The sequence below is a fragment of the Nyctibius grandis genome, chromosome 11 (assembly GCF_013368605.1).
Source record: "Nyctibius grandis isolate bNycGra1 chromosome 11, bNycGra1.pri, whole genome shotgun sequence".
NCBI classification, from domain to species: Eukaryota; Metazoa; Chordata; class Aves; order Nyctibiiformes; family Nyctibiidae; genus Nyctibius; species Nyctibius grandis.
In genome coordinates this window covers 18255230-18275726 of record NC_090668.1, presented here as the reverse complement: position 1 = coordinate 18275726, position 20497 = coordinate 18255230, and the positions used below count along the sequence as shown (strand labels likewise).

At 43.9% G+C, this 20497-nt stretch overlaps 1 protein-coding gene across 1 annotated transcript; it reads right to left on the bottom strand.

Annotated features, from left to right (window-relative positions):
• Positions 1–10639: 10639 nt before the first annotated feature.
• Positions 10640–10819, bottom strand: CTXND1 (cortexin domain containing 1). The gene has a single exon (XM_068410961.1). The coding sequence runs from the start codon at positions 10817–10819 to the stop codon at positions 10640–10642; it is 180 nt and encodes a 59-aa protein (XP_068267062.1).
• Between the last annotated feature and the right edge of the window lie 9678 nt (positions 10820–20497).

Here is a 20497-nt window from a genome sequence, read left to right as displayed (position 1 = left end):
TTTTTAATCATCAATAAATATCTTAAAGATGAGTGTGGCTCTCCAGTGTGGTAAGAAAAGGATTTCAATGCTAGCTTAAAATTCTCAGAATAAGATGACTGAAATGGAAAGTGAGATTCTTAACTCTTCTACTATATTAATAGTTGTCTATTAATAGTTATTAATAGTGTCTAGTGGAAAGGTGTCCCTGCCTGTGGCAGGGGGGTTGGAACTAGATGGTCTTTAAGGTCTCTTCCAACTAAAACCATTCTATGCTTCTATGATATGACCCTATGATAGTTTTTTCATAATCATAAAAAAAGAGGCTTTCCAGTAAACTTAAATATTCGGAGTACTAGGTTGATGGTAACAGCAGAGGTTGAACGCTGACTTCTTTTTTTCACAGCACTCTTATGCTGGAGGTAAAATCCTGAAGGCGAGTCGCATATGGATGCTAAAAACTTGTAGATCATCCTGAGTAAAAGAGTTACATGGCTATGCCCTAAACTAATTTGTAATGAAGCAATTTGCAAATGTGATAATCAATACAAACGAAAGCAGCAAGAAAGCAAACCAAAAAAGGACTAAACAAACTAACAACCTTTTAAAATAGTGAAAACAGAAATTGTACTGTACAAAAAAAAAATCCCAAGATAAACAAGGCTCAGCACTAAACTCCTACATCATAGACAGAAAATCTGTACAGGTTTTGGAGTCCAACCCTTACGTTGCAGTATTGACGAGTACCTGGAGATAAACCCCATCAGGTTGTGACCCACAGCTGCCGCCCTGCCCTTGCCCCGGGAGCAGGCGCGTTGGCCCTGCTCCAGCTGCCCTTACCCAAGCAGAGGCAACTCTCCATGTCCCAGAACAAAGAGTGATGCCAGCCCTGAGCTGGGACTCTGTGTTGGGGCACCCCTCAAAAGGGAGCACGGAGATACCTCGTGCATCTTGCCATGGTTTTAGAGAAGGGAATTCCCCATTTCTCTCGCCCTGTGCTCCGGCTTCCCTGGGGTCAGGGAGGGAGGGTGAACTTCATGGCTGGGGTGACCCCCATGCGCTCACCAGTGGCAGTCACACCTTCTCACCTCACAGGGGCTGTGCTAAGAGGACACAGAGGAGGCAGACCCCCTTCCTGCGCTCCTTTCAGCAATCTCTTGCCCCGGCATCCCCTTGCAGTAGGCAGCAAACAAAGCCACACGCCACTTTTCTCAAGTGTAAAGGGCATCTGCCGTCTCCCGCTGGTCTACAAATCAATTTAACTCTATGGCCAAGTGCCAAATCACATCAATTAGAGGATATTACTGGCTGAAGGAGCTCAGGAGACCAGATAATGAACTCTGGTGCAGCGCAAGGGGAACCTGTTAAATATTTGCTCAGTCCTCAAAGTGAAGAGCCTGATGAGGCTGCCGGCTTCGTGCAGCGACAGCAGGGTGAGCGTAGGCTGCTGCTTTTCTGTGGCTGCCCCGTTGATCCTCCCAACATCTGCCGGGTGGTTTTGCTGGTGTGGGCCATGTGGGTGTTTGATGTCATCGTGGGGAGCACCTGGTGCTCATCGGGAATGTGAACCCCTTGACCATGCAGGGGAGAAAAATGAGTTTGAAAGGAAGATTAATGAAAGAATGTGGCATTGCAGATAAATCACTACTAATGTTCACTGAAATGGGCTCTCTTCCAGTGTGCAATAATAATAGCCCCTTTAAAGAATGATATATGGAGGATCATCCCCAAATCAATTTAAATTTTTAGCCTAAGACATTCCACTATCACCAGGAGGGACAATCTGGCCAGGAAAACAGCGGCTCATGGTTGGTATCAAGGAAAAGCTGTTTCCCCTTCAGGCTCTTGTGGAAACCTCGAGTTGAACTAATAGGTAGATATTTATTTAACGTACTCTGACTCGGTTGTCAATTTATAGGTTGCTTTGTACTCTCTTTTGACCTCAAAGGACAACCACAAGTTGACACCTTCCCTCTTGGATTTAGAAACAACTTGTGCGGTTTCTGTGAGCACAGCTTGGCTTTGCTCCTGGCAGCAGCATGAGGACACAAAAAGCATTTATCCAGTGGAGAAATTTCTCTGCAGAAGCAACATCGATGTTGCACCTTGCCGTATCTGATGTGTTGGAAATGCAATGTCTGAGGAGAGGGGTGCACCCACAGAGACAAGAGCTGATGTCAGGGCAGTATGTCATTACTCATGTCATTACTCTTGACATTCACATTGGTTTTGACCTTGATGCAAGACATTTTGCAGCCAGGAAGGACCGCAGTGTCAATGCTTTCTGGGTGCAGGAATACTTATAGAAACTGTTAAATCCATGGTGTTCTCCCCTAGCTTTGTGCAAGGCAAAGGCGAGTCCTGTACACAGGCAACGAGATCCTCTCCCAAAGAGCCAACCTGACGCTGCAATTGCTGCCAACAAATGGAAACTGGGCTCCTTGTTTGGACAGGCAGGAAGGTCAGAGGTGCTGAGAGCCCTGCTGCAAATCAAACCCTGGCAGGATGGAGGCACCTAGCCTTAAATCCCAACCCAGGACCAGGCTGCCACCTGCAGCCCCAGCCCTGAGGGAGGAGGGTGGCTTTGCATCTGCTGTGGCCACTCTTTCCATCCCAGGGGCACCAACCCCAGTGTCTGGGGATGGGTGGGAGGTGGTAAGGTCCCCCCTGTGATCCCACAGGGGACAGAGCTGAGCTTCTCTAGCCTGGGACATCTGGAGAAGTCCCAGTTTCCCAGAAGGTGGAGATTTACTGGAAAGGAGCTCAGATGAAGCTCTTGCAAGCAGGTCTCAGAAGTGAGCTGGAGAAAGTCCAAAACCTCACTCAGGACAGAGCTCAGAGACATCTGCCGCCTGCTGCCTGGATGGGGGCCAAAAAGCCAGGAGATGCTAAAAAAGGAGAGAAACTTTTTTTTTCTGCCCAAGATAACTTTCTTTTCACCTCCAGGAGAAGGCAGTGAGCTTCGTTCAGGTGGGCACTGGGGAGAATGGGGGCCCATAGCTGGGCACAGCAAACCCAGAGCCACCAGCACTCCTGATTCTCACCCCTGCCAGGGTACCCCGAGTCAAGATGGAAATGAAGGGTGTATCTATACTGCAATGTGCTGTCCTAAAATAGCATTACTTTTGCCTAGGACTAGCAGCACTCACTGCCTGGGGAGGCACCAGCCTCCAACACAAGTTTTGGGAAACACCCAGGTGCTCTGGGCACCTCCCGCCTGCTCCACCTGCACTGGGGCAGCTGTGACCACTTTGCACCCTTAGCCTTTAAATTGAAGGTCATGGAGCTTTCTTCTGGTTTGGGGGGAAAGTGTCTGCAGCTGCAGGGTAGGGGTGAAGCTGAACAGGGTGAGGCCCTTGGAGCAGAAGGGTACTTCAGCTTGGGTGCTCTCAGTTCAGCACGCAGACCTGGTGCTTAGAAAAATTTATTTTTGAAGTGCTATTTGAATAGCACTTGGTTGGACCCTCTCTGCAAAGAACTTCCCTTCCACTTTCAGAGGCTTTTGCTGCAGGTAAGCTTGAGCATGGCGTGCTCTGCTTCTAGAGGTTATTAATTTTAATTTGATTTAAATCTTTTTTCCTTAGTTTCCTTATATCCTGGCTTCCAGCAAAAATGAAAAAAAAAAAAAAATCAATCTGAGATCTCCTTTTCCTCTGCCCTGTTGTAGCACCAGGTTTGTGACCAGGGTGTGGGAGAAGAAATTCCTCCTTGGATCTTCAGAAGCCTGGGGGAAAAATAAAACATTTCTGCTGTGTCAGCCACCTGGGAGAAACCGTGGCTCTTATGCTTGCCTGGAGCATCCTTCTCGCAGCCAAGTGTTTCATGCTTACTGGAGGTCAGCAGTTCCCAGCAGCGACCTATGCTGGAGCACAGCAATCCTGGGCGTGAGTATTGCTGAGATGTTGGATGAAAGGTCTTGGAGGGATGCAGGAGGTGCTTCTGTGTTGTACTGCCTTATCAGGGGTGGTCATATGTGCAATCAATCATACTGCCTGATAATATTTAATCTGCTTTTGTTATTCTGCTGGTAAGAAAACTAAGGGCAGTCTCTGTTTGATACTGTGTGAGATGCATTTTCTTATAGATCTAACCATCATCTGGTTGGTGTGTAATGAAAAAGCTGGGTATAATTTATAATAGCACTGTTGGTATAATTAAGTGTCAAAAGAAAAGCATGGAATAAAACCCTAAAGCATGTTTCAGAATTTAAAGGAAACAGTGTGTGAAATGCTGGTATTCTTCACCAAAAATAGTTTTCTGCAGAGATTCTAATTAGGAATGAATGTGATATCATGGGAAAAAAATCAGTTTTGATGAAAGCATTCAGGTCAGCAATATTCATAATTCCTTCATTAACCAGGCAGTAATAACTCAAAGTAAAATGCTATTTCAGTAGCTATTCAGGGTCAAGGTAGCGAGTTTGTTCAGAGGGACAGAGCTGGTAAGGGATATTCACATTGGTTTTGGCTTTAAGCAGTAAGGCAGGAGGCCATTTCTCAGGCTCGATTGCTGCTTCTGTTCAGGATGCCCACAAAGTTGCTGCTTAGTGAGAAAGAAAGAGATCGTTTCTGAAATTTTAAAATTGATTGAAGGCTTTGGAAGTATGTGAGGGACATGCTGAAGTACTGGCACCATGCTGCCCCATGTAAACCTGCTGTGAGCTGTTCCTCCTATTTGCGTCCTCTCATTCCCAAGAACATCTTCACCTCAATGCTTTCTCTGTTGCACTTGTGTTTGGTTTTCCATGGAGTTTTAATTACAGACCTGTGCTTTTTAATTTTTACTCCGTTTGCTCTGTACTATCTATTTGGCAGCTGTAAGAGAGCTGGGGTAGGCACAGTTAATGTACAAGGGAAATGCTGCAGGAGCAGAAGTCCCAGGTGGCAGCTGAGCACCCCTTGGGTCAGCTTGTGGGATCGACACCTTTGTCAATGCATATTAAGGGACTGGCTGGGAGCTGCAAGTGCAGGGAGGATTTCTTGTCCCCCTTCTCGCTGTGTGCTGGATCCAGGGCAGATGTGCTTCAGGGCTCAGCACCTGCAGCTGGCAGCTCAGCTGCCCTGCAGTGTGATGGATGTCCTGGAGCTGCCGTGTCCCAGGGTCCTGCTCTGGGGTTTGCCTTGGGGGCTGCCTGCTTGCCCCTACCAGGCACTTCATTTGCTCTGTAGAGGCAATGCGGCTGCTGCTTGAGAAATCCAATTAGTCTTAAATATAAAATATGTTTCAAAAAACTTTGCTTTCCGTACGGCTTCAGCACACTTCATGCAATTTTAATACATTTTTGATTCATTTCTGATGTCCCTCCGGGAGCTGCCTGGCCGAGTCCCAGTACCAAACATGGAGCTTTGTAACTAAGAAGTGTATTGTTCAACATTTCCTAACACTGTTGTGGATTGAATTGAACCCTGAGAATAAATACAACCAGGAATCTTAAACAGTGTACTGCTTTAAAAATGTATGTGATATCAGTGTTTTTCTCCTGGTTAGCAAGAAGGAGCAGTGGCCAAAGGGGATCAACCGTTTTTAATGAAAACAGGGTTTTTTTTAAAAAAAAAAAAATAAAAAAGAATGTTGACTGAAATCAAGAATTCCCTTTGCAGCATTAAGACATGGTTAAAGTTGGGGATTTAATAGCCTTTATTTAAAGCAAGTCACCTGAGATGTAAAACCATGAGACAGCTCAGACAAGTGGTTTGAAGCCTGGCAAATCTGAGTTGACAAGGTCAGAGACAGAGAGGGTAAGGAAGGGGAGAAGAAGAATTTCAATTTTCCAGCCTGCATTAGCAGGATTTTCACACCACAGGCAGCTCAGCTGAAGCCATTGCAACGGTGCTGCTGTGCCAATGGCTGGTGCAGATCCAGCACCACTGTGGACCAGGACCGAGTTGGGCGCAGGGCAGGGGAGCTGGTGCATGGGTGTCACTCCATGCATTGCCATGTTGACCTCAAAGACGCCACCTTCAGGTGTGGCTGCTCCTTTGGCTGGCTCCTCGCCCCAGCTGTAATGCCCAGTCCACACACAGGTCATGGTGTCACTGCTGTCCTTGGGTGTCTCCAGGTGGAGAAGCTCAAGGCTTTCTGGGCTCAGGTATTGCTAAGAGCTAATGGAGGATTGCATGCAAGGTGCAGGCAGCACAGAGGACCGGCATCAGTCTGGGCGCATGGAAGTTTAATATGGGGCTGTATTGAAAAGTTGCTGCCTTCATCTCACATACACTGCCTCTGTTTTCTGGGACACTGGCTGCTAAAGCTAATCTCTTAGATACATGAAGTCTACTGTCCTTGCCAATGTGTGCCATGGAGATTGCCAGACTCTGAGCACAGTGTTTTCCCCATCAAAGTCCTGAGTTGACTTGACTTCTGAGCTCTAGTGATGTGGGTTGAGGTTACCCACTGAGACCTGTAATGACCCAGCAAGCTGGGGACACCTTTGGACAGCACAGGCTGCAGCACAGGTTGCAGCAGCATCGCTTGTGCTGTTCCCTGGCTAGCATCAGTCCCTGTTTCTTTCAGAAAAACCTTTATGCTCACGGTTCTCCAAGGTGTCTGCCCAAATTCAGCCACTGCTGCCTTCAGTTCAGGTCTATTCTTATATCAGCTATAGTAGCTGCTCTGAAAACAGCATGAAGACTCCAGCCTCTGCTTCTGACTAGGACGTGGTTAATAATTTATCAGTGGGGTTTTGTCTTTGTGGCAAACTGAGTTTTAGGCACAAAGGTCCTTCTGCCAGAGGACTCATTGCAGGGACAAGCAGTTGTATAAAGCACCCAGCTTCCAGGCAACAAAGTCCTTTTACAAGATGAAAGAATTAGCAATTTGACTCTTCATCTTTTGCAAGAGGAGGAGTTCCCTGGCACTTTTTACTCAGCATATTCCATATCTGTGGCTTCTTCAAAGAGACCCCACAGATGCTCCACGCTCTTCATTTGCAGTTGCTAGCAGGAGGGATTCCAGTCTCAGTGGCCCTATTTCTTTTGCTATGCAATTTGTTACTGATAATGAATTTCTGAAATACAGCATGCTGCAGTCTCCCACTGAACTGCAGCTCTGCTCAGCTCAGTGCTCCTCCTGACTGAGGGAATAATCTGACATAGCCCCTTTGGAGGGGCTGACCTTTCAACAGAGCCAGAGGAAGACTTGGAGCTCCATCAGCTCTGTCCTGAGCTCCTGAGAGTCTGCAGTTGTGTTGCTACACAGGGAGCAGTTCTCTGCTCTCACCCTCCAAGGAGGGCTGTCAGGAATGTGTATATTTCCTGAAAATCATGTTATGGGTAGTTTTTAAGAGGTCCTGGCAACTAGCAGTGAACCACAACAGAGACAACAAGAAGGCTTTCCATGTTGAAGCTGTTTATTGTGTTAGCTAAATACATTTGCAACAAGTTTGAATTATTTCCTCTGAGTGCAAGTGCTGGTAGTATGGCATAATGATTTAAAAAGAACCAAAACTAGCAGAGGCACTTGTTGCATGCAGCTGAAATTACTACCAAGCCCAGCAATGCAGCCCCTGCTAAAACAGACCTTCCACTGGCTGTGAGCGCAGCTTTGCTGATGGGGCTCGTGGGATCGGCATCGGGCGGGAGCTTGCTCGGATGGGCAAGTCCTGACTCTGAATGCAAGGAGGATAAAATTTCTGCTTTTGGCATGATATTTAGTATTGCTTTTGGTTAAAGAGTGGTGAGGTTGTGTGAGTGTAACCAGTGGGGGAAGGCAGAAATTAGAATGCATTTACATTACCTATATAAAAACAATCCTATTGATTTTTACACAGTCACGTGAAAAGATTGGATGTGAATATGTAGATGTTTATAGAGCCTTTTTTTGTCCACAGAAGGATGGACTTGACAGGTTATACCAGAAGACAAGTGCCTTTTTATTAGAAAACAGAGCTACCTGTAGGGGTCTTTCTGTTAAGATTTTCAGGAAAATCCATAAAATGGTTTGTACAGCTGGACAAAGAGGAAAAAAAAGAAGTGGCAAACATTCTTGCAAAGCAAACTTGTTAATTTACTTCCCCAGCATTCGTAACCCTTTGCTCTCACACAGGCTTTGCTCGTGTTGCTGTCCCTGCCCTGGACACAGCACATGACTGACCCTGATCTCTGTGTAGTCAGGCAGCCTGCTCAGAGGCTTAAACTTAAGCACGTGCATAAGTCCTTAGCTGAACAGAGGCTTATCTGTGACATATGACAAAGCCAAAGAGTTCTGCACGCAGATAACCATGGAGTGGAGTATTGGTGTTGGGAGGTGTGATGACAAGCTCTGTTCTTGCGCTGCATCAGCTGTGAACGCGGACGGGTGACCTGCAAACTGAAAGCGTCTCTAGCCTGGAAATAGATTTGTTTTGTTATTTTGTTTATTCTGTAAGTAGCCCCCACTAGTATCAAGGCGGGATACAAGACTTAATGGCAAAAAATTGGTTCAGAACTTTAGCCCAGGGAACAGAAGCAATCTTTGTGCTAGGGCATATGTTCCTATGGTACAGATAGACACACTCATGAATAAGAGAGACCAATGTGTTTGCTCAAAGTATGACGAACATTAACATTCACGCCTGAAAAAATCCTCAGTTACTGGTGATTAACTGGCTAGCAGGAACTGAGGCTAAATAACAGCCTGGTGAGCAATCTGCAGAGGGTCGTTGGAGCAGTGGCGGTCTCTTTCTAGAGAATAGCAAGGTTAAAGCCAATCCTCAAATCTCCTGCCTCCTGGATGGGATCTCCTACAACAGAGATTAGCAAAAATTGTGCAGTGCAAAAGATCCCTGCAAAAATCTCACATGCCTCATAGCCTGCTCTTTGGGGATCTGTGTAACCACAGTGCTGAGCACCTTACAGCCGGACTGTCTTCAGAAATCAGTGGAATATGTAACAAAGCCAGGTGCCATTTGGCATGACTCAAAATACTGCAATCTTAATGAGAGAATAAATGGATGTCTGGACAAGTCCTCTGCCCAGGGAGAACTTCTCTCGCTGTACACTGAGATTCAGACCTTCCCCATTGGTTTCACAAGGAGGAGTGGTAAATCAATACCTTATTTCTGTGTCCCCATGTAAGGCTCTCCAAGTGCTTTCTGGTATTATGAGACAGACAAAACAACATGAGACAAGTTAATATTGTTGTACCCATTTCACCGATGAGTAGACTGAGGCACACAAAGTGACTTGTGTGTTCGTCAAACAAATCTGTCAGAACTGAGAATAGTAACCTGCAAAGTCTCTGTCCTGATTCCTTGCCACAACCCTTGGTTCCACCTTTCTCATCCACTGTGCATTGCCTTATGGCAAGAACCTAGAGGTCAGGTAGGATGGTAAGGAAGAGGAGAAATAGTGAAATGTGCTTCTTGCAGATTTGTGCTTTCAAGTCTTGTCTGCTCATGATGCTTGTTGCGGTTGCAGTACCTACTCCATATTGCTTCAGCAGCTCTTTACAATCCATTAAGCCAAGCATGTAGTCAATAAAAAAGGCAGCTGTGAGCAAACCTTAGAGGGAATAGAGGACATGGGAATCCCTTCATCCCCACTCTTCAAAAAGTAAACCATAAATTTCTAAAGCTTCCCTGTTCATTTAAGCCTTCCTGTATAATGGCTGTCTTAATGAACTGCGAGAAGGAAATGTACAGCCATTCACCTTATAAATTTGTTGGAAAATTCTTCTTGTAAAGGTGCTGAATTTCTCTGAGGTAGAATGCATATTATTGTATGTTACTGTAACTGTTAGGCTGAGGAGTCTGAGTGACAAAGCTAAGAGCGATGTCTCCTCGCTTATTGTCTTTGTCATTCTATTCATGTCTCATCCCACTGATGCGCACCTGAAACAAAACACTGATGAAGTTGCATGTGGAATCACTCTTTGAAAATCACAGCAAGCTCTATGTAGTTGAGACCAGTAGCGTGCAAGCTCTGCTCCATGGGCTTCTGGTGTCTACCAAGCTCATCATAAATCATCTGTCTAATCCATGGACCCCTGGCAGATGATATGACTAGTTTTTGCATGAGTAGGATAGAGCAAGATGGTGCCATGGTGTCAACAGTAGTCCATGACCTCCTTGGGAACCATAGTCTGAGTGCTTCTGTGTCCTGATCACTGGCAATATGAGTGCAGTGTGGTAGGGAGTGTATGTGCAGAACCAAGTGAGCAGAGAATAAATCTGCTCACGTAACCCTACTTAACCAAGGGTGCCTTAGTGCTTCTACTTAGTGATGGTCTGGGATACAAAATTATAAAATCTGGGCCTTTTTTTTGAAACACAAATATAATGACTGAGGAAGATATTTGAAGCAATCTATTTCCAGGAAAGACAAAAAACTTGTTGCTTTTCCAAATTCTGATGGTTACCCTGGATTTGTGGGAGATATTGAGAAGAGGATAAACTGTACTAGACCAAGAGTTATATTAGGAAAAGTCTGGAGAGTTTTGTGCTACTTGAGTTACAATGATAAGTGTTTCCAGTAAAATAACGGTTGCTGCATAGTATTAAACTGTGCTGCCAGAATGGCTTGCTGATATCCTGATCTGTTGAGCAAGAATCATTTACACTATGTGCTCTTAGAGATATTGCTTTTGCCCTGCATATCTGAAAATGGCTGTTTGTGTGTGTTAGCCTTCCCAGTAGGAAAAGGCCTCCTGGATTGCAGCATTTTATGGCTCTGGTGGAGTCCTTTCAGTCATCTAGATGCTGCTCCTCCCATGTAGATGTAGGGATGGCACTGTAAGGGTCCATGATGACTTTTGCACAGCGAATAATCATCACAATCAAGAAGAGGCAGAGGAAGACGAAACACGCTAGTGTCAGTCCCTTGTCCACATCGACGTACACGGGCTCTGGGGTTGGTCCCTCCATTGCTTATGCTTCTCTTCATCTGGGTTTATGCTTACTCCTAACATCATCGACCACCTGCAAAACAAACGTGGTATCAGACACAAGTTGCTGCTGCCCCTGCGTGTGGGGAAACTTAAGGGTAGAACTGGAAACAAAATATTTCCCTGTGATCTGTTCTTGTAGGGAAATAAACCTGCTGGAAATGTCATAGCTCAGGTAATTGTGAGAGCCGTGAACGGGAGAAACATCATTTCTACCTTAATTTAGCCCATGAATGCTTCTTGCTAAAATATTAGACAATAAAAAGAGATGGTAACAAAGAAAAGAGCAGCAGTGGTGAATGAACACTATCCACTTGAAATATCATCTCTTAAAAGAGGTCCAGACACAGTTCTTGTCTCAGCATTTCCCAGTCATAAAAATATTTCCTCTTCTCTGCTAGTGTGAAGGAGCAGACAAATGGCAGAGCAGACTGTTTCTATCCCAATTTTCCTCTCTGTCCAAACATTCCCTGTCTCTCACTGGCACAAAGCAAAGTGAAAATTATGCGTGCTTATTTTCCATAACATTTAATCTCTGGTATTCATAGATTCTCCAGGCAATAGAAGATTTTTAACAGCAATATAAATTTTAAGTGGGTGTTTTATCACCCAGAGACATACAGGGGATTACATGATTAGTACAAGGATTATTTTGTTTGACGCAGATGTCTGCATAGCTGAAGGTCTCCTCTGACCTCATCATCTGAATCCATAACCAAAATGGCTTCAGCAGAGATTGACTCCCTTCTGCCTCGGCAAGTTTGCCTCCGGATAGTTCATTAGCCACTAACACAAATTGCTTTGTATGATGGTGCCGAAGGAGAGGAACTGACCTGACCCATAGAATGAGCCACTGCCCAGGGATGGGGGGAACTTTTCCTGACATCCACCTTTGGTCAAGGTAAGAGGTAGAAGTGTTGAGAGTTACTACTGTAAAAAAGAGCAGGGATATGGAATGCCTCTTTAAACCAAACAACACACAAAAGAGTTGTTCACATCAAATGCAATAACCGATCTGAGAAACGATCCCTGTTTCATTTGGAGAAGAAAGATGGGAAAGGAAAGATATTGAACCACAGGGAGAATTTGGTGAAACTTGAGTATCAAATGGTCCAGTTGCTCTCTATAACCGCATTAATGCAGTGAGGAAATCCCAGGTACAGGTTTTATCTACACAGCCAAGTTTGCCTGGTTACATTTCCAGTGAGCTGATGCTGCTGGCAGGGCTATGTCAGTAGCAGTTTACAGCTGGCTGGAGCATCGTGTTCTTGCAGCATCGTGTTGTGCCAGCTGTGAGTGGGTGTCCCAGGGACTCCTGAACTCTCATGCCCTGAGAATTTTTCTCAGGGTGAACTGAGGACCTTTTTTTTTTTTTTTTTTTTCAAAAAAAAAAAGTTCACAGTTCCTTCTCTGTCTCATAATTTACTCCTTTTCAAGTTGTTTTCCAGTTTCACCACTCCTAGATCCTACAAGGCAAGTATAAATCAGCTGGGCCCTCTAGTCTATTTTAAGCACAAGGATGTCAGATTTCTTTTAATTTCCTGAAAGCACAGCAATTACTGGACAGCTGATCCTGCAGACAGGAGATGAAAGAGGAGCTTATGACACAAAGTGAATGAAAACAAGCAGACATGGCATGTAGTTACCAGTCAGATCCTTAGGGTGGATCACTGAGGAGTAGGGTCAGACTTGTGATGCTCACCTGGCCTGATCAGAGGTCTTTCATTCCCAGAAGACTCTTATCACTCTATTTCACCAGCCAAGAGATCTTGAATCACAGTTTATAACTTCATTTGGTGAAAAAGTGTCAAGACTCTGTCAGCAAGGCTGAATACTTAGTGTGGATATTTTTTTTTGTGAAGCAGAAGACAAAAAAGTGTTATCAAAACTACTGAAGTAGCCCAGTCCTTCCTGAAGTACTCTTGTGAAGGTCCAACAAGGATAGATTTGATTTTTCCCTCCTGACACTCTTGCTATTGTACCATGTGGTGTTATTTCACATTGTTACCTCCCACAGAATATCAGAGCTACCTGGTAATTTCCATCAGTACTGATCTTTGATAAAAAAATGCATTTTCAATCAAATATACTTTCTTCTAAAAGATGAATCATTTACTCAGAAAATGACCTGAGCTTTCAAGTAGAGATCCATCTCTTGGAGATTTTTCTCTTCAAAATGTCACCACACAATCTCATGGGAGTCGTGGTTCAAGTGCCACATCCTTCTACTTGCCTCTGCACACAGGACTGTGGCTGGGTGATGTTTCCTATGAAGCACCTCAGCTATCATGCAGCCCCCTCTCCTACGGGAAGAGGAAAGCATGTTACGGAAAGGATATGGCAGGCAGAAAGCTTTACCCAGAGAGTAGAGTGAAAACGTATGGCATCTGAGCTGTAGTTTGCACAGGAATTACAGTGATAGCTTGAATCTAATGGTTTCAAGTTCAGGTTGATCTTTTTGCCAAAAAGTCACATTTTCAGTGGGAATATAAATATTTTTCCAAAAAGCTGTATTCTTGAGGTTGTATAAATCTCATCTTCCCTCTTTCTGCTCTCCCCATAAACTTGATAACGTTTCTATGCTGTGACTACTATTCTGCATTAAGTCATTAGTGATGAGAATGTATTTCTTGGGGCTGGCCAGAAGGGCCTGGCTTTCCAAGTTGCCCTCCTTACAGCTTGACTGCTCAGCTGAATCTGTCTGTGCACCAGCGTTGTCAGAGGGGGAAACCTCCTCTGTGGATCCAGCTTGTCAGAGCCACACCAACATGACGCTCGTGCTCACCCGACTCGCACGATGGATTAGGTGTCAGAAGGCATGTGGTGGTGTTCTGCCCTGTTAGTTGTTGCAATTGCATTTCAGCAGGCTTGGCAGTGTAGAGACAGCTATTGGCACTGAACAGATCTAGGTGCTGCAACAGGGTTGTCTGAGGCAGTTGTCTCCAGATTAATTTATCATTGCTGGAACATACCACTGTTCCATATCAGGCATCAGTGGACCAGCAAGAGATGGTCCCCAAATGTGAAAGGAATTATTTGCATGTATTCACCACGTCTAGTTCCTCTTGAGAAAGCCCAGCTCCCTGGTTTTACCATGGACATGCTGTTTGAGTATTATTTCCTAAAAACCACTTAGCATTGCTGCAGATAAGGATCTGCCTATGGATGCATCCATGCAAAGGGAAGGAATAAGCTTGTGTCTCCCAGCCCAGACAGCTGGGGCTCCTGCATGGCCATGATGTGCTTACATACATGAGCAAGGGCACTGTAGCTCTGTGCTGCTGTCTGCCAGGAACTTGTGGTCTTCCACCTCTGTAACAGTTGAACAACTTGTTCTGCTTATTTTCCAAATCCTTGGCCAGTGCCCCAACCTCCCCTTTCATTTCCCTGGTGCCCAGCGCTACAGCCAGCCTTGGAGAGGGGGTGTGGAAGTGTCTTACAGGTTGAAGCAGAGTTGGGTCCATGCTGGAGGAGACCCTGCTTGAACATCCTACCATCTCTATCAGCCACGGGGAGATGTGCTCTGTACGTTAGCAGAATGGTTTTGCAGATCCCCGTCTGGCTTGTGAAATTCCATCAGTGCTATCAAAACTAACTCTTGCTCTGGCTACAGACTGGTTGGCTGGATGCTTTGCTTTTATTTACCAGCACAGCTGATGTGTGTGTGTGGAGGGGGGAAAAGAAAAAGATTAGCAGAAACAGTTATAAAGGTTCACACTTGAATGACCAAGTTTTCTCTGAATAGCTGAATTGTAGAAAATTACTTTTTTCCAGCTTGTCAGCACCCAGCTGTAGAATTGTATTTTTTTTAATTTCTTCAGATTTGTTGAAAACATAATTTGCTTTAAACAAAGCCAAGAGATGAAGGGCAACCCCTGGTTCAGATTATTAAGTGTATGCTCTTCTGTAAATCCCCAGGTGTTTCAATACAATCTCTCTCCCTCTAACTGCTCTGAGAATAGATGGGCACTGTGGGCAGCCTCGACATCCCAGGGACGGAGCTGTGCTGGCTTGCGGTGGGCAGTGTCATTTAGTACCAAAAGCGACTGTGTGCACTCGGCTCCCTGTGGATTGCAGAGGGCCAAGATCAGGCAGTGGTCGTATCTCTTCAGAGAGGTTGGCATTATCTGTTTTTTGATGCCCTGGTCACCCTGGTTTGTTCTTTTCCAACCATTCTTGCAGTCAGGAAACCCTGCAACCTGGCAGTCACGTGCAAAATGGTCAGGGAGCGTGGCCTGGGGGTAAAAAACTTGGGTACCTCAACGAAGAATCTGTCCTGAGCATTTGGCCTTTGCTCTGCTGTTTGTTTTGTGTTTCCCAGTGCTCTTTCCATGAGGCATTGCCACAGAAGAGAGGATATAGTCATTTTTTATGACCTTATGTACACAAGCAGACAGATATGTTGGCACCCTCTTTAGTACAGCAGCTCTGTTACAGATTCTATGTAATGCTTGTGCTCATCGGTGTGGCTGAATTCTGCAATCATTCTTACCTATGCAAGATACTTTAAAATACATGTGTTTTTTCCAAACCTGATAATCTCGGTGCTGTCACTTTAAATATAAGGTAATAACGTACCACAAATATTGCAGAGAGCTGGTCTAAACCACATCAGTTCCTATGCTGGTTTAATCATGTTTCCACTCATCTCAACCCATAGGATATATTTCAAAACATAACTTTTTTTCCTTCTGTACTCCTTTCCCAAAACAATAGATGTTCAGGGAGGGGAGGGATGGGAAACTATGCGATCTCACATATGTAAGCAGATCCCTACCTTCCAGACCTGGGTAGGAAGCCTGTCACATCCTGGCATAGCAGCATTGTGGAGTTAAAATCCTGACTGTAGTCATATTTTAAAAGTTTTGTTAGTCAGCGTGGCTTTAATGGCGTTCAGGCTCCCCTCAGGTTCACGTCCACCCAGACCTGGAAGCAGTTCTCCTCACCGGTGTGTTCTGGAAAAAAAAATAATTCACAATTGCTCATCATGCAGCATGTGGGCGTTACGGATTCGTTAAGCGGTTGGGAATCGCTCCAGTGACAGCCTGAGGCAATCGGATACAGTATATGCAAGACGGATTTATTTGTCAGATGTTCCCTAGAAGAACACTTATGATACAAAGAGTGATGTTTGAGCCCAAAGTCGTCATATCCTTATTTCTTCTTAAATAAGCAAAAACCTAATTTTTAATTTTTAGTGAAAAATCAGCCAGGTCTGGATTGGTGCTGCTCAGGAGTCTGCATCTTTAGTTAGCTTGTGGATTTTTTTACCATTTTTTACAAAAATGGCCAGAATTGAAGTTGATCATCTTAAGGGTCCTTTCCAACCAAAACGATTCTGTGATTCTATCATTCTACTCTATGAAACATTTCAGTTGCTTAAACAAAACTATTTGATCTGATCTGATACGCCAGGACTTAAAAACTATTAGTTATTTTTATTTTTCTCAGTCTGATTTGGGATGATATTCTTTTTTTACATGCACATAAAGTAATTTCAACCAAACTCTTAAAACTTGCTGGATGACAAACCCGTTTCCCCACTCAATTTTGTTAACTCTGAAGTTTCTTATGGCTCAGAGTCAAGACCACATTTATGTAGAGCTCCTCAAACCCTGCCCCACCACCACAGTCAGAGAAAAGGCAAGAAAACTTCTCTTCTTGGGGAGCTCTGTCTGATGAATTTCCATGCTTACAGCCCTAATTAGGCCAGAAAATGAGGGGCCTGGACCTGGTGCTCAAACACATGTGATGTAACCATAGTGGACAGCCCTGCCGCCTGCTCAGCAGCACCACTCACCAACTCCTAGAAATATTACTTAAAACCTTACTTTTATTCATTGCTAATGGGCATCTGGACTTTGCCATGGACCATATCTACCATGCTAAGGTCTCTGAGCATGGACCAAAATGACAGCAACTGTTCCAGGGAACTTACAGTCTAAGTGTGAAAAAAGACAATATTTGGCTTGGAGAGCACATGGTGAGACAGGTAATGGCTAGGGGGACAATGCTGATGACCCAACACCTTGAGTACCAGCAGGACAATGAGGTTTACTTTGCCGAGAGCCTCTGCAGAGCTCTTCTCCCACCTTTGAAGGGGATTTGGGTGCTGACCAAGTGACAAACACTGGAACAAGAGACAAGGGATTGGCCTTTTGGTAATGAAGATAGATGGTGGGAAGAGCTGGGGAGAGGCTGTTGTGGCCCTTGGAAGGGGAGGTGGCTCATGTGTCTGGGGGAAGCTCTGAAGGAAAGAGCAGGAGCTGGTGTCTGCAGTACTATTTGGAGCAGTGGTAGGGTGAGACAGTTGTCAAAGCTAGAGCAGAGGAGGTTGTGCTAATCAAAGCTGTGAGGTGGTAAGACCCTGCCTGGTTGTTTTCAGGATGCCTGCAGGGATGGTTACTCTGAGATGTTGGTATGGAAAGGAGTGTTAAGATGTAGGATGTGAAGGCTGGAGAGAAGAAGCAGCCAAAGATGACCCCAAATCCCAGGTGAGGGAGTAGAGGTGAATGGCTGGGAAGGGAGGTGAAGTGCTGCTTCAGGAATGTATTTTGTGTGTGTCAAATGAACTCACCTTCAATTTGAAGTTCAAATCTATAAAAGACTAACATGGACACTTAATCATACTCTAATATTCTTAACAATCTAGTTTTGATTAAAACCTCACTGCCTCTGAGCACAGATGCTGTAGATAAATATAGACAGATGAGCTTCTTTCTATATCCAGAGAGCAATAATATGACCATTACCTTCATTTAAAAATTAATTGTCCTTTTATACTTACAGTTCTTTTAGCAGAAAATCAATACTTTATTTCAGTAATTCTGGCTTCCCATGAGCATGATTTCTCCTATGTACCTGTAGCACACAGGCAGGTTTAATCTTTGTTTTTAACCTACTGTTTGAGGGGGTTTTTTTTTTGCTTGCTTTACATATTGACTTCAAATCTTTATGCTCAGCTTAGTTTATGCAAACTCATTTATTCAATCTAGCCCACTCAGCTATGGTCAAGAGACAAATAACCTTTCCTCAACAAACTTGCTTTTAGCCAGTCATAAATTACTGGATGTCAATATTTCCTCTGAAGGCTAAAGACATCATTTATGAGTTCCCAAAAAGTTGAAAACAAATAAACACATAAATCAATCCGGGCAAAGTGTTAAAAATTGCTGTTGTACAAATGTTTCCTTCTTACATAACCCTGTCGCAAGAATAACATCTATCCTCATTGAGAAAAAGATGCAACGTATGCACTTAAAATAACTGTGGGCTGTTTATAATTCGAGCATCCTAAATCAAATAATAATTCCTCATTCACTTGACGAGCATGGGGTATTACTTGTTAACAAAAGATAAAGAAATAGATGGTTGTGCTTGGGAGCAAGTCACTGTTTAGAGCAATTGAGCAAACTGATGGACAGTTGGGTTCTGGAGAGAAAAGCACCTCCAGTCTCCCAAAGTTCAACTTGCGTGGATAATCCTTGATTAAGCTTTGCTGAAGTGAGAGCCTGAGAACATCTAGGAACTTTTTTCAGAGAAATAGACTGGAAATGGTAGTTCAGAGGTAAGAGGGTGGGGTAGAATCAGTGATGGACCTTATGAATTGCTGGCTACTGGGCACACGGTGGGAAATGCTAGGACCTCAGCAACATATACCAGCTAAATAAGGGCAGGTAAGCCAGGACTGAGGTTATATGTTGTCTTTGTATAATGGTTCAACCCATCATCCTTGTGGTACTCGCTTCCACCTGGGTGACCATTGGGAACACTGATTCACAGAATCACAGAATCAACCAGGTTGGAAGAGACCTCAGGGATCATCGAGTCCAACCGCAAAGGTACTGAAATCCTTTAATAGATGATGCCAGGAAAATGCAAAGCAATACCTATGATATGTAAAGTTTAGATGGGCTTGAAAAGGAACATCTGTCTGCAGCAGGACTATCCTCTCAACATGTACTTTGATAAGGAGTCTGAAGCTGCTTTTCTTATCACTCAGTGTTCTGATGCACAGTGTGTGCATCCTCTTTCATCATGGTGAGTGGTAAATGTAAAGGAGTCTTAGAGAAACAAATGATTTGACTTTTAAGCCAAGGCTTGTAAGGTCTGAATAGGTATGATATGAACTCATTTTAATTGAATATCTGCTGTTTAAACTCTCTTCTGTTTAAATTCTATGGAAGGAGATAAACACGCGTGTTGGTCCTGCCAGTTATTTTATAAATTAAACTGTGGATGTTAGCCAGAGAACTATAAGCAAAGCTATGTGGAAATTTTTCACTGCAGCAAGGCTGACAGGGGAAAAAAAAAGAAAAACATAATTTTTTCCACTCCTGCTCTGAATAATTTATTATTTATATTTTTTTACAAAAACAAAAGGTGCACTTTAAGGCAGAACATCAATTCCTTTTTACATTAATATCTACCTCGTGGTGGTGATGACCAGTATTCTCTAACTTGCAGGATACTTCAGACACATGTTTTGCCCTTTCATCTTGAAAAGCTACACATACCTGGATCAGATTGAGGCTGTATCAATGTTTTGACATTTGAGGAAAAGTGTTGTGGATGAATGCTTACCAAAATAGCTGGGTTACACCTGTAGGACTGCCACAAATGTTGGCATGAAGAAATCAAGTAGCCCTGCTTCACTTCCGAATTGCTTATTTAAAATGAAAAGTTAAATTCTCACTAATGAAGGAAACTACTAGTCAAGAAAGGTATTAATTGAATAAGTCTGAGGCAAAAGAGCAAAAAAAAGTTACAGGTAGCTTTGCTGTAGTAAAAGATGTAGGTTTTGTGTATGCAAGTACTCATCAATCCATATTGATAATTAATTCATAAGCTTTTTTAATACAGACTTTTCTCAGTACTTCAGAAACTTGTGGGGAGAGGGATTTGATCAAATAAACATAAGCAAAAATAAATCTCCAAGTCCAGAGTGTGATTTGGTTCAGAACAAAATGACACAAGTTTTACACTGGGCTCCCATCAAAGACACTGCTCGTGTCTGTTCGTTTTTCAGAACGGGGTTAGTCCACAGAGGACAGTAAGGATGGAAGTTTGTAGCTTGTGCTCATGCATGTAGCTTGCTGTAATGTTTCTCTGTTTCTTTGTGGTGCTCTAATCAGAGGTGTAATGCCAGCTGAACTACATTGTATCTTAAACTGAAAAAAATTCTGCAAAGGAGTCTTAAAGAGTGAATGAATAATCCATGGGATGTAGAGGTGCTCCTGTGTGGGAACACGGATTTGGCTGTGAAGCAGGACATGACATTATATGCTGTTCAGCATCTGTTGCCAGGTCACTAGGCAAAAATGGACCTACAGAAGGAACAGCCCTAAAGCCCAGAAATGTTGTTGGGTAAGGATTAAAAACCCCTAGAAAACATTGGCAAAAACAACCCTGCTTAAACAGATTTATCTCTCTTCACTGCTATGAGGAATTGGAGGAAAAAAAAATAATTGAAGATCTGAAATGAAAAGTTAGGGGCCCCAGGTGATCTGAAATGAGTTTGGGTTAGGGTGGTTTCAGGCAGCACTGCTTTGTGCTACACGAGACATCCAGAGAAGCTTGCTGCTCCTCACCCTCTCCAGCTGGAAAGCCAGAATTGTTGCAGCATGTTAGCTAATTTTGGTTATAATTTGCCAACAGG

Excerpts from the sequence above, each read along its gene's own strand:
- CTXND1 (XM_068410961.1), bottom strand. The coding sequence starts at position 10,819 with ATGGAGGGACCAACCCCAGAGCCCGTGTACGTCGATGTGGACAAGGGA.